Genomic DNA, 14,053 nt, shown 5'->3' on the forward strand with positions numbered 1-14,053 from the left:
TCTTTCTAAACAGCCTTTTATCAGTTAGCTCAGTCTGACTCTTTGCAACAACACCCCAGAGAGAAAGTTTGGCATGGGGCAGTCTGATAAGGTCAGGTAACTAATGCTTGTTTCTCACAAATACAAGCAGGTGTTTATTAATTTGCTTTTTTAGGCAAAAGTATTTTAAACAGCCATAGAATTTCTTTCTGCCAGATCTCTTTGATCTTCTGTTCATTGCAGAAGTGCCACTGGCATGTCAGCAGCAGGTTTCAGCTGTGAAACCTGAGCTCTGGCCTGGCACCAGAGGAGGGCACAGTAAATATCTGCTTGCATTCCAGGCACCATCAGTACGCAGGGTTTAGGCACTGTATCTGATGCTGGAGGCTACCAAACCTTCACTATCCTCAAGCCTGTCTTGGAAAAAGAAGTACATGACATTTTCCTACATAACATTACTTTCTCTTAATTTTCCTTTCAACCAAAATGCTCAAAGTCTGCATGAAAGCTTTTTTTTTTCCCCCCCAAGAATAAATGAAATTTTTTGACCTGAAAGATAATGCTTTTGACTTGCAGCACAAGCCAGGAGATCAGAACTGTGATTTTAATGATGTGTGATTTGTCACTTTGGGGTTTTTTATTTACATGGGTAAATGTATTTCCATGCAGAAGCTGACCTTTGAGGGGCTGCTGCAAGCACAGCCTCTGTGAGTTTCTCCTGATCATGAGCTGTGGCCCTTGCCATGCGTGGTGGCTGGAAGTGCTGCCACATGGCTGCCCCAGGTAGCCCCTGCTTCCATGCCTCCCTCCCTCCCTCTCTCTCTGGTTCTTCCATCCCATCTCCAGAGAGCACGAAAGGCAGAGCTGATTCCACTGGCAGGGATTTAATTTAACCTTCAAAGATAAAACAAGAATAAACATTAATCCTTATTAAGATGTCCCATTGCTCGGTGATGCTGGTTTGAAACTAAAACAGGTAGAGATTTTTGGTATTGATTGGATGAAATCCTTTTATGAAGAGTGGACAAAGTATCTGGGTTCCTTTCACATCTCATAAATAAAAACTGTGTGCGTATGTGTCTTTATTGTGGGACTGAAGCAGGGACTGGGCAGGAAGGCTGTTTATTAAAGGAAGCTGTTCTGAAAAATAATCTCCGAGCGCAGTTACTGGAACGATCCTTGTCTTACAGCAAGTTATGATGTGGTTTTCCTGGCACATAACGTGACTTGACCACTTGTGTTTTGGCTTAGGGAGCCAATGCCCTGGTCACATACACCATCATCAGTGGAGCAGATGACAGCTTCCACGTTGACCCCGAGTCGGGGGAGCTGATAGCCACCAGGCGCCTGGACCGGGAGCGCCGCTCCAAGTACTCCCTGCTGGTCCGGGCTGACGACGGCCTGCAGTCCTCAGACATGAGAATAAACATCACTGTCAGCGACGTGAATGACCACATCCCCAAGTTCTCCAAGCCAGTGTACTCCTTTGACATCCCTGAAGATGCCACTCCAGGTAAACAGGACATGGAGATGTGACCGCTGGCCTCTCAAGTGGTTGTTTTCTTTGTTTAAAGCTTGTTTGATATGCAAGAGTGAGTCAATGCATAAAAGGGGGGTTGTAAACTAAAAAGAATTCAGATCAAAAAAAGTTTTCAAATATTGGGCTCTATTACATGTCCCCAGGTGAGAAATGAATATTACTTCCATGATTTTATACAGGTTGCTAGTACAAAGGCAGTACCTGCCAGTAGCATCTTATAAGCTTATTCTAAAACATGAATAAACCAAGGAGATGCAAATGATGTGGTGATAGCTTTCAAGCTTTTATTAGGATTTTCACAAGCATGGTAGTCTCAGTTTGGGAGAACTAAGGTTACTACCCCCATGCCTCCAACTTTTGCACTCTGCCCCATAGTCCCTGTCCCAAAATTTGGTGATGTTTCTCATTAAAGGATCACAGTGCAATCAGCTGTGCCTCAGGAATCTGATCTGGAAGTAGTTGAGATGTCTGTATAGCACAGAGTGCTTTGGTTGCTGATCCCCAGCCGTGCTCATTTCTCTCAGAGCCTTGAGTCTCAGTCTGTTTCAGTAGGAATAACTCTGGAAAAGGCAAGCTTAATTCCCTCTACATTAAAATGAGACTTCTCTCATTAATAGTTTATAGGGTGTACATTAGCACTTTATACCCAGCTCAGCAATGATGGATGCTGAAGGAACAAATAGGCTGATTTTGTATTAAAGTACTGCATTTTCTCCTGCTCTGCTCTCCAGCAGCCCGGGAGCAGCTGGCAGGCTCACCCAGAGGGGAGGGACCGTGAGATTTCCCCTTCAAGGTTCCACTTTCCATCCAAGAGAGTAATCTCCATTCCCCTTACAGTTAAAGAAATGTTAAAGCTTGAGATAATCAAATGGGTGTGAGAGATACCAGCATATCCAGCTGGATTAAAGGGGGTTACAGCACTCTTCTTTGTTCTGATGATATAAGCAGTTTTCATTATCACACTGCTTGAAAGTGGTTAACTGTGCTGCATGTAGTTCATCTGGTTCCAGGGAAATGAAACCTAATGACTTATTTTCTTGGAAATGAGCTGATCCTAATTATAATTAATGTTCAAAATACTAAAAAGTGACACCTGATTTCCAAACTCTAGTCAGATAGGTCAGTCATTCGAGGGCAGCTATGCAGAAATGAAAACACTGGCACAAATTCACAGGGCGTTGAATTTCAGAAAGCAGTGGAGAGCAAACCCCTATAAGGTTTCTAGTTTTCTAACCGTGGTTACCCTGCAAAGGCACTGTTTCAAAAAGCAGAGCTGGGTTCTGTGGTTTGTACTCACATTCTGGTTTCTGCATTTGGAAAGAAATATCTAGAAGGTTCCAGAACTTGAGATTGTCTGCGGCAAAGGGAGAGTCCTTTGAGTCATAGGAAGACAATACCTAGCAGGAGAAATGGTATTTTTGTCCCTGTTGATAAAGATAAAAAACATTCCTGGCCATTTCTTAAGGTGTTTGAGTAAAAGCAAGAATATGATGTGTCTTTAAGCTTTGAAAAACCTTTTGCCATAGTTATTCAGACAGTGTTGAGACTTGAGTTTCTCTTGGAGGGCACCCCTCATGTGTGGATCTGCTTGATGCTGAGCTGGCTCTGGGCAGCCCAGAGAGCTGCCTGTTGCCAGTGCCTGACCCTGCTCTGCTGCTGTGCCACGCAGGTTCCTTGGTGGCAGCCATTCTTGCCACCGACGACGACTCGGGCGTCAACGGGGAGATCACGTACACCATAAGCGAGGATGATGAAGAGGGAATCTTCTTCCTGAACCCCATCACCGGGGTCTTCAACCTGACCCGGGCCTTGGACTATGAAGCACAGCAGTATTACATCCTCACCGTCCGTGCTGAGGATGGGGGAGGCCAGTCCACGGCCATCAGGGTGTACTTCAACATCCTGGACGTCAACGACAACGCGCCCGTCTTTGGCATGGCCTCCTACAGCACCTCCTTGATGGAGAACCTGCCCCCGGGGTCCGCCATCCTCAACTTCAGCGTCACCGACGCCGACGATGGTAGGAGCTCCCTCACACTCTGTACTGTGATCCTAAATCTGTGTTTCACCCTAGCAACCTATTAGAATACTTATTAAAAAAGGGAAAATTAGGGCTGCCCTGTAAGTTGCTGCTCTCATATGCTCAAATTCACATTTAAATTAGACCTAAGTCTGCCAAGGTTTTTTTCTGAAAGTGTATTATTAATTCTAAAGAGGGTTGTGGTAATATCAGATGTTATCTGCAATCATCCTAAATGTACTGTAACTTTTAAGTCTATCATGAAGACAGTTGTCACCTACAAGATGTTGATAGTGGAGGTTAAAAAGCGTATTGAAAGAGATCTTAGGAAAATTTCCCATTGAAATAAGGTTTAATATTGGGATTTATTTATGGCATCTAGAGGGTGTTAATGTATTGAGTGTAAAAGGTACAATTTTTATAGCTTGCTTAACCATTTTGCCATACAGTTTGTGCCCAAGCAAAAATAATTATAGAATATGACCATCAAATACATGAACAACATTCCATCCTGTACCCCATTTTCTGAAGCGTGCAGACATTGCCCAGTGTGACTTAATGCAAAACTCTTCATAACACTCACAGTGACTTCACAGGTGAAGGTTATTTTTGTGACATGTTGAGCAACCTCGTGTCCTCTCAACTTGACAGGGGCTCAGCAGAGCCCGTGGAAGTGTCTCACACTGAAATGTGCCTCAAGGACAAAGCACCCACATGCTTCGAGGAATCCCTGTTTGTGCACCTAAATTGCCTGAACCTAGTGAGATTGCTCAGTAAATCAGTTTTTCCTCAGGAAATGCTGAGTTGTTGGACTCCAGCATTTTTGTGGGGAGGTAAATTTTTTGCTGATGGATGGAACTTTCCATGGTTAGAATTGTGTAACTGCTTTTGAGATCAAACTGAGGAAGGGAGAAGAGATTCCATAAGATAAGCCAGCAAATCAGAAGTCATAACTTTGTGATACTGGCTGTTCTTGTATGAATCTTTCTTTCACCACGCTTGTTAAGGCTTTTATTTTATGTAAACTAAACATAAGTTGGAGGAGGAACTTGTGCTTGTATCACGCATACCCAGGGAAGAGATTGTTCCTCCAGACTTGGTAGATAAATGAGTTTGTGTCTATCTCCTCCTTTATTTCTTATTTTCCTGTCAAGACTACAGCACTTGGTTTCAAACCTTTTTGGAAGTTAATTTCACTTCGCCATTATGAGTCTGTTTTCCTTTCCTCTTGCACCTCATACATTAATTTCCATCTGTGCACAGTGGATGGGAACTATATCATAGCACTGACATATCAATTCCCATTCATCACACACTCAGTTATCAAGGAGGCAAATGAGTATTTGAGGAGCAATGCAATGAGAAGACAGATATCCTGCCTTTTATATTTCCTGGCACACTTGCTTTTCTAGCAGGCTGGATTTAAAATTAATAGGGCAGAAATATCATTCCAAGAGCATGCCAGGTTGAATTTTCCCATAGGACTGTAACTTAAGCAAATGTTATGATCTATTGTTGTTTCTGTTTCAAGCCCAAACTTGTTATCTTGTGTTGTCTTATGTTTATCTAGAGCACAGAAATAGCTAGTGCTAGTATTATACTCTTCTCCATGTGCTCACAGACAATTCACTCAATACAAATATAATTTTGTTGGTTATTTATGTTACATGATCCTATAGTTTGAAAGAGCTCTGAAAAGACATTGTTTTATAATGAGGTATGGTTGTTATTTTAGGATAAACACTAATAAAAGGCAGAAACATGGTGATAGTAAAACTGCTCCAATTTTCATTTTCTTGTTCAGCACACCCCTTGGGAAACAGCAGCTGTTTATCTCAGCTTGCACTGTTTCATATAGAGGTCCATAGCAAATATCAGCTACAGCTCTTGGATATTTAATAATGTAGTAATATAATAATATATATTAAAGAACTCAATTACACATTAAACACATTCATTTTGAAATTCAAATTTTATTTTTTCAACAAAGAATTAACAGGAAGAATTTCAGAGGAAAGCACATGCACGTTTGTCAGTTTGTTAAAATTTTGATTAGGTATTCCTCCAGGCAAAGCTGGTGTAATTTCCCAGCTAAACTCTACAGGTATTTATAGAATGGCAGGGGGGAAGTTTTTTTGTTGGGGTTGTTTTTAATCTTATTAGTAAATAAATAAAAATAGAAACAAAACCCTTTAGAAGAGTGTTATCATGAAATTGGTGACTCCATGTCTGTCCTTTCAGTGTTTTATCAGATGAACCCTCAGATTAAATAAACCTAAGGTTCAGCACAGAGGATGTCCCTACATTCTCCCTAAAAGCCCAGCTCCAAACCTTGGAAGGGGGGATGGGCGAGGTGCACAATGCCAGCTTGGCATGCTGTGTTTAAAAAAGAGAATAATTCATTAAGTGCCCTTCCTGGCTCCGCTGATACTCTTCTGTTTCATAGTTTAATTTATATAAGAGTTAGCAACATGGAAACCTGTGAGAATACAAGGCAAAGAATTAAAGGTTTATGGAGGTGAGATAAGGAATAACAAAGTAATTTTTTCTTAGGAATAAGCACTGTGGAAAAGTATTTACTGAAACCAAGACTTTCATCCTTATAATTAGTCATTTGAAAATACAACTGAACAAAAAGCAGAGTAGCATTAAACTTTCACTGCCCTTCTCTTGATCAAAGTGATGGAGAAACACTAATATCTGGCAGATAAATGTATTAATCTCTTTAATTGCATTCAAATGTTTTGTCTTTCATGTTTGGTTCTGTTCATTTTATAACTCAACTCCTACAGGAGCAAAAAGAGAGAGGGAAGGATGCCAATTACAGTAGCCACTGGGGGAAAGACACATAAGACTAGATTTCTCAAGTCTGAGCATAATAAACAGCAGAGATTAATAAATCTAATGCAGGGATAATTTTATTATCAAAGCAATTCACTTGGAGAGAAAAGAGCTTCTGAGTAGAAAGGACAAAATGCACAGCAATCAGTGAAGTCCAGTATTTCCATGCAAAGCTTTCTTTGCATGAACAAGCTGGTTTGAGGGGCAAATTAGTAGCTAATGGTTGGTTAATTTACTAATCCTAGACACAGTCTTGAATACACAAAAAAAGAACGATTTTTGAAATTAATTAAAATAGGAGTAAGATAGATGGAGGAGAGAAAACCTTTTTCACATTTGGATGTTCCCAGTAGTTATTTGTTTGGAGTGAACTGTGGAATCGAAGCAGCAACACACATTGTTTCCTACAAGGAACATTTAAGGATATTTCACAGCCCTGTCCAGGTTCAGGATGCATTTCTCTTACTGGAATGATAAATCTCTCCCCTGACCATAATTGCTAGTTATGTTTTGATCATGAGATGAGTGAGTGCTGTTCATCTGATATTTTGGAATACCATGCCATATATGGGAAGCATACCTTTCCCCAGTATTCACTCTTGGCTTGCTCCAGCTAGGCTTGGGAGTTTCTGCTTGTGGCTTTTTCTGATTGAGTGGAAAAATTCATGAAATAATTACATTAATAATAATGTTGCTTAGTTGCGCTGGGAAGAAGGAAGGAAACCAGATGTTCAATGAGCAGCAGAACTACTGAGTCTTGGTTTCTGAAGGCAGATCCTTCAAACCCTTTATCCCTAACCCTTGTAGATGGGGAAAAATTACTTTTGGTGCCATTGTGCAGCTCCTGCTGAATGAAATATAGAGATGAACCCTGCCAGTCGTTCCCTCTGTGGCCTTTCCAATTAACATCCTCCCTCTCTCTTTCATGAATAGTATCTTGTCAGAAAATAATAATTTCAAAGGCTTCTGCTCCACTGTGAAATTTGGCCGAAATTAGCAGACGGATTCAAAAATGGTCGTGAGGAGGCTGAAAACTCAGCATGGCTGTTCAGTCCTCATTTCTGTAGGAAAATGGAGGAAAATTTCCTGTGGAAACAAGGCCAGAAATATTGATACCTATGTCAGTGGCATGAAGTCACATTATCTACTTTTCTTCTCCCTCCCCAACCAGGCCCCAACTCTCAGCTGTCCTTCAGCATCGCGTCCGGGGACAGCGCGGGGCAGTTCGGCATCGACAGCCATGGGGTGCTGAGCATCCGGCAGCCCCTGGACCGGGAGAGCCAGTCCTTCTACAGCCTGGTTGTGCAGGTCCACGACATGGCCCCCCTCCCGGCCTCCAGGTACACCAGCACAGCCCAAGTTTCCATCATTCTGCTGGACGTGAACGACAGCCCCCCGAGCTTCATCTCCCCAAAGCTGACCTACGTCCCGGAGAACACGCCCATAGACACGGTCGTGTTCAAGGCACAGGCCACTGATCCTGACAGTGGTCCCAACAGCTACATCGAGTACAGCCTGCTCCGGCCTCTGGGAAACAGGTTCAGCATCGGCACCATCGACGGGGAGGTGAGGCTCACCGGGGAGCTCGACAGAGAAGCCGTGGCCAACTACACCTTGACTGTGGTAGCCACAGACAAGGGCCAGCCGTCCCTCTCTTCCTCTGCGGATGTGGTGGTCATAGTGCTGGACGTTAATGACAACAACCCGCTCTTTGCACAAAAGCTTTACAAAGTGGAGGTGGCAGAAAATACTTTGACAGGGACGGATTTAATCCAGGTGTTGGCTACCGATGGAGATGAGGGGACAAACGGGCAGGTCCGCTACGCCATCGTGGGCGGGGATGCCAGCAGTGAGTTTCGGATCGATTCTGTGACGGGGGTGATAACTGTGGCCAAGCCTTTGGACAGAGAGAAGAAGCCCTCCTACACACTGACTGTTCAGTCATCTGACCGCGGGAGCAGCCCCCGGACCGATACCACGACTGTCAGCATTGTTCTGAAGGACGTCAATGATTTCATTCCCACATTTGAGCTCTCCCCCTACTCTGTGAACGTCCCTGAGAATTTGGAGACGCTCCCAAAAGTCATTCTTCAGGTGGGTACATTCTGCAATAAATATGTGTGACAACTAGTAGCATGTCTACGTGGTATTAATGCACAGTGTCCTTCCTCTAAAATTGAAAAGGGACAAAACAGTGGAAAAGTTGCCTCTTGTCTTTAATTGAATTTGCAGTCTTTGTTGACATGTTTTCCTTTTTGTTTATATGGGTGGGGTTTTTTTTACCAAAAGTTAACATTATGCTTTGGAGTTCTGTTTGTGTTTTCCCTACGTATCCTCACACCTCCACTGGGACTTTAAGGGTCTGCTCTATCCTCTTATCTCATTCTCAACATCCATGCAACAAATTTCTCAATCTGGTCATTGCCTCCATGGGATGAGTCTGTATGCCAAATACTGAGAGAGAACTAAATGGATTCCAGTAGCAGGACTTGCAGTTCTTGCTCTCATACAGAGCTTAGCCTATACCAAATAAATAATCAACTATTCAGTATTTTCAAACTATGCTTTTTAATTCCATCACCGCTGTGTTAAGTATTTTCTTTTCAATTACAGCTAATTTATACTTGTAGCATTTGCATTAATTCAACCCGTTAATTTGGACTATTATCACAGGGAATGCTTCCTCTATCCCGATACAATTTTACAGCCTTTGATCTCTGCTCTGTTGGTGTTGCTCTGTGCAGGTTGTGGCGAGGGACGATGACCAAGGGCTGAACAGCAAGCTGACCTACGTGCTGGTAGCTGGCAACGAGGAGGGAGCCTTCACCCTCTCGGGCAGCGGAGAGCTGCGCCTGGTGCGCAGCCTGGACCGGGAGGCCAAGGAGCAGTACCTGCTGCTGGTCACAGCTGCTGACGCAGGTGAGGCAACCACATCTCTTCTGCTGAGGTTGTGTGGAAAACATTGCATTCTGGATAAAAAATAAATGTTTTTGTGGTGGTCTGAGACTTTAGTGGATAGAGATTGGGTAGTCATGTTGAGTGGAGATCTCTGCGGGGAGAGCTGGGCTTACCTGATGTCAAAGGGAATTTGTTTTCTGGAAATCAGGATTTTATTCCTATGTCCAGTTGTCTGCTGTTAGGTATGAGGATTTTTGCCCTGCAGTAATAAGTGGTCTTACCTAAGTCATGAGAACTTCATGCATGACTACAAAAAAAACAATTTAAACGGGAATAAAACCCTGTGTAATGTTGGCATCACTAATGTGCAGAGGTTGCATCAGTGGTCAGAAAACAGCTATGGACTACCCAGCTAATCTTACTGAAATCTTAGTCCTGAAAAGAAATAAGAATATTTTCATTTCAATATTTCATTTCATTTCAATATTTTAATATTCTGCTTTGCTCAGTATCCAGTCATATGTTTGCTCCACAATACCAAATGCATTCCAAGTTTTTTTATTTAAAACAGGACGGGAAGTCTTGTTATGAAGATTTATTACACTTTCACTTGAGGTGTCCAAGCCCAAAATTTTGGTTTCAGATTTTGATGTAAGTATTATTAACAAAGACATCCTGCATCATACTTTGGACTGATCTCCGGTCTCCTAATGGTTTGATGGATTTAATTTACTGCAGAACTTGTTCCTGCTTTCTAGCAGTAAAAATAGACCCAAAATCAACTTGTTGACAAGTGAATAGTTTTGTTTTCTGCCACGCTGTGTGCAGTAGCTTGTGCCAGTGACAACAGCTATGGCTTGTATTTGCCTATTGGAGCAGGGCTCAGGTATGCCACAGTCTGAGCGCACCCGAAGCTGGGAAACACAATATTAAGGCTTGAAGTGCCATTTGTCTTGTACTTTGGCTAGAGATAACGGTGTGCTTTATGGTTTTTACACTGGCTTTCCATTACTCTTGTAGCCTCAAAGTGCTCACTTGTGACTTGGACTCGCTTGGGCTTGAACGTCCTTATGTTCCTTCAGAAGCCAAGGCTGGATTTGTCTTGATGTCTCTTTGGTCTCTCAGTCCAAGCTGGCAGAAGTCAGTGAGGGCTGTACAGAGCAAAATACCCAAAGACTGAACTGGTGAAAGTGGTGTCATGCAGCAAACATTTACTGCTCTTCTTGGAAGAGGGAGGGGAGCAGGACTCAGCTGTACCCCATGCATAGCACTGTGTGTAAGCCAAGAGTTGGACCAGAGCACAGGCTTTACCTGGACTCTGGTTCCTAAAAACCCCACAGAATCCAGGAGATATAACCAACAGTTAAATCCAGCAGTCTTAAATGAAAATATTTACTCGTGTTGGGAGATCTCTGAGTTTCAGGTAATCCAGGGAGACGTTAATACATGAAGTGTGCATGGGACCTTTGCCATAAGTGGCTGACAAGAACAGCAGCATGTTTTATGAGTACCTGTGTTTAAATATGTAGATATCACACTGATTAAACACTGTTTGAAACTTCCTTTTGAAATTTTCTATGTTCTTGTAAAGCTAACTCACAAGTTCCCATGCCCTCTTGCCAGTGTTAAAATGTACTACCAAGTGTGTTCAGAAGAAGCTGTTCAGTAGTAACTTTAGGCTAAATGTAACTGCTCTACTGTGCTTCAGTTTACAACCACTGACTAATCCACAGCTGGTGTGATTTGGGATGATTTTCAACTAGGCTGGTGAATAACATTGGCTATCATCTTCTGGTTGCACTGAAGACTTGTTCTGAATTCATACCAGCAAAGAATACATTGAAAACAGTGCTAGTCATGATTTATCTAAAACCTCACAGGAAAGTAGAAGTCTTCAGTAGATGTCAGTGGCAAAACTTAACTCAGTTTTGTGCAAGTGGGATGGGAACCATAGGTATAGGAGATATCCAGGTCGTACCACTCTGGCTAATGCTAGTCCGTGCTTGTTTCATTAAATGATTTATTTCCTGCCATACTAGCAAAAAAGATGGGAATGACACAATCTTGAAATGGATAATAAAAGCATTTGGAGTATTTATGTTCTTAAGCAGCTGCTAAATGTTTATAAAAGAAGCTCTCACAGGCATGTTCAGCTCTTTGCCTAACATAACTATTTCTTTTGAGTCTCTTAGTTTGTGTTTGTTTGATAATTCTTAGTTAGAAGGATTTTGCATACAGACCATTCATCCAGAAATACACATACAAAACAGGTTGGGAAGCTGTTCCTGACAAAGTGTTAAAAAAAGCAGACTTGTCTGAAATTGTCCACATCCATATTATATTTGAAAATTAACCAAGGAAAAGGTATTATCATTTACACTGTGCGATTGGCTTTTATTAGCTGTAATAAACAGTCTTTCAAGTAGTCTTTAGCAGCCCAAAGAACAGTCTTGCCATATATGGTGCATCTCATTTAAGGTTTGGGGATTTTTTTACAGATAAAAATCATGGTACACATCCAGATGCAGTTAACTCTGGAAAAGTCCATCAAGAGCAAAATTCTGTCTGTCCAGCCCTCCTCCCATTTTTCTTAGAGTCTCAGTTTTTATAGGCTGCACTGACTGGTTTAAAGGATTCAGAGATGATATCCTGCTCCTATAGAAGTCTATGCCAACTCTTCCTGTTCTTTCCAGGAAGCAGACACAATACATACTTAGAAGCATCATTAGACAAAAGAGCTAATGGATTCCCAACTTAGTTTTGGCTGTCTTCCTGGTCTCCTTATCCATAATCAAGGTTTTCATGCTTTTCTTATGTTTATTTTCACTTCATCAAATTATGACTGTGGATTCTTGCTGTGTTACCTTAGCCTGTGTAAGGGAAGTTGCTGGAAGAAGGATGACTTGTAATTTTTCATTATCTTTATCTGGAGGTGTCCATGCAATGCACCTTTATATATTCACAGCATGTTTTGGCAGCAGGTAGGCTGAGTATAACATTGAGGGAAGGATTAGGATGTGGTAAAGTGTGGAGCCAGCAGGGCTGCACAGCACACAGGGCCTGTGCCCTCAGGGATTTCTGTGCTCTTGCGCTGCACACAGCCATGCTCTCCCAAAGCCCAGGTCTTAGTCCTGGGCACGTGAGAAGATTTGTGAGTTATGAAGAGCTGAGCTGCTCCTAAGGGACAGCTCGGGTGGGGGACCGCTGGTGCGACCGCCTGCGCCAGCAGTGGAAATCCGGGCGGCTGTTGGAGAAAAGCTTTCCCAAGCAAGGGCTCCCCTCAGGCCCAGAGAAGTCAGTCATGATATATGCATTGTCCTGGCTCTGGCCCAACTATTCCTTGGCCTTGGCTGCTAATCCTCCGCCCGGTCCTCAGGGTGGATTGCGGGTCGGTGGAGAGTCTTCCCTGCGAACTGGGGGAGGGAAAAATGGACAAAACTACTTCTGGCGCTCGGCTCAGTGATTTGTGTCCATGCAGCCTGCCTCATGCCCAGTTTCCACAAGGCAGGCTGCACAAAGGGGTTTGATTCCTACCTCGGCTTATCATCGCTCTTCCCTCACTCCTGCACTTCCACCGTGCTCTCAGTGCGGCTGGGTCTTGGATGCTAGGCTGCCACTAGGCAGGGGGGATTTATGAGGACACACAAGGCATCCATCACTGGGAACATTCAGCATCTTCCAGAGCTGTACACCTGTGGCTTTGGTCGAGAAATAAAACATAATTCAAGCTTAGCCATCCCAATTTAGAGACCCTCTTGCAGTGCAAGCTGTAAGACCAGAGTGCATGAATTATAAATACAGCGACAGGCAAAGTGATGGACTGTGGAATAACAGGGTAGTGTTTAGATTGCAGATGCTGCCCCAGAATGTCTGCTAACATAAATGCCAAGAAACCTACACACAACTATTTGAATGTGTCTTCACGGGTCTGCTTCTACTACATAAATCTGTTCTGCTTTGCTATACCTTTCTTCATGGCAAAATGGTTGGGAAAAGAGACTTTATACATTTTTTTTTTCACCCCTTCTGGTGGGGATGTGGCACTAGGTAAACACTCAGCTCTGGCAGCATGACAAGAACTGGTGCAGCTGCTTTTATCATACGCGTCTTTAACTCTTTGAGCACTTTTCTGGACAAATGTTAGCATTCCAACAGTCCTCCTCCTTTTATTTATTGATTGCAGGGATGTGGAGTAGCACATCTGGAAACTTGCTCACTGTCTGGGACTACTGTTTAAATAAACTGAAGCCACCATCTCTTGATTGGGTTGCTCAGAATGGCACATTGCCACAATAAAACCAAAATCAAATTGTGATGTTTCTAATTAGAAGCTGTGTTCCTGTGTTTTGGGTTTTTTTTAAATTTTATTTTCTTAAATAACCTATGTACTGATTTAGATAAGTAGTCCTGAAAGAAATGAATCAGTGAACTAGTTATTATATTTAGTTAGCTGTTCTTTGTATACATCCCTGGCCTGGATGAAAAACAACCATATGTTTTTTCTTTAGAAAATGTTGGTCCCCGATTTATGCATTCTTTCCTTCAAGAATGTAGGAGGGCAACCAAGCAGAGAGGTTATAGCCTTTTCAGGAATTCTCTTCTGAGCTAGGCTTTTGGTTCCCTTCAATCCTAAAATCAAATGAAAGATGACAGTGCAGTTGTGTTGGGTTTTTTAACACATTTCAAGATATTTCCCAACAACAAAAGGACAGCTGTATTTTCTAGTAATGTTAAGAAAGTCTTAAGACTCAGCACTGTGTGAGGTTTAAGTGGCT

The 14,053-nt window shown here is 42.6% G+C and overlaps 1 protein-coding gene across 1 annotated transcript in view; it reads left to right on the forward strand.

The window, feature by feature from the left end:
- The window catches only part of FAT4 (FAT atypical cadherin 4), a 123,527-nt gene that overhangs the window by 64,220 nt on the left and 45,254 nt on the right, over positions 1-14,053 (forward strand). The window contains exons 3-6 of the mRNA XM_063414989.1: positions 1,231-1,492; positions 3,189-3,539; positions 7,552-8,474; positions 9,125-9,299. Of these exons, the coding sequence (XP_063271059.1) occupies positions 1,231-1,492; positions 3,189-3,539; positions 7,552-8,474; positions 9,125-9,299 (1,711 nt within the window). The remainder of the gene's footprint in view (positions 1-1,230; positions 1,493-3,188; positions 3,540-7,551; positions 8,475-9,124; positions 9,300-14,053) is intronic.

Source organism: Prinia subflava, chromosome 18, assembly GCF_021018805.1.
Source record: "Prinia subflava isolate CZ2003 ecotype Zambia chromosome 18, Cam_Psub_1.2, whole genome shotgun sequence".
In the NCBI taxonomy this organism is placed as follows: domain Eukaryota; kingdom Metazoa; phylum Chordata; class Aves; order Passeriformes; family Cisticolidae; genus Prinia; species Prinia subflava.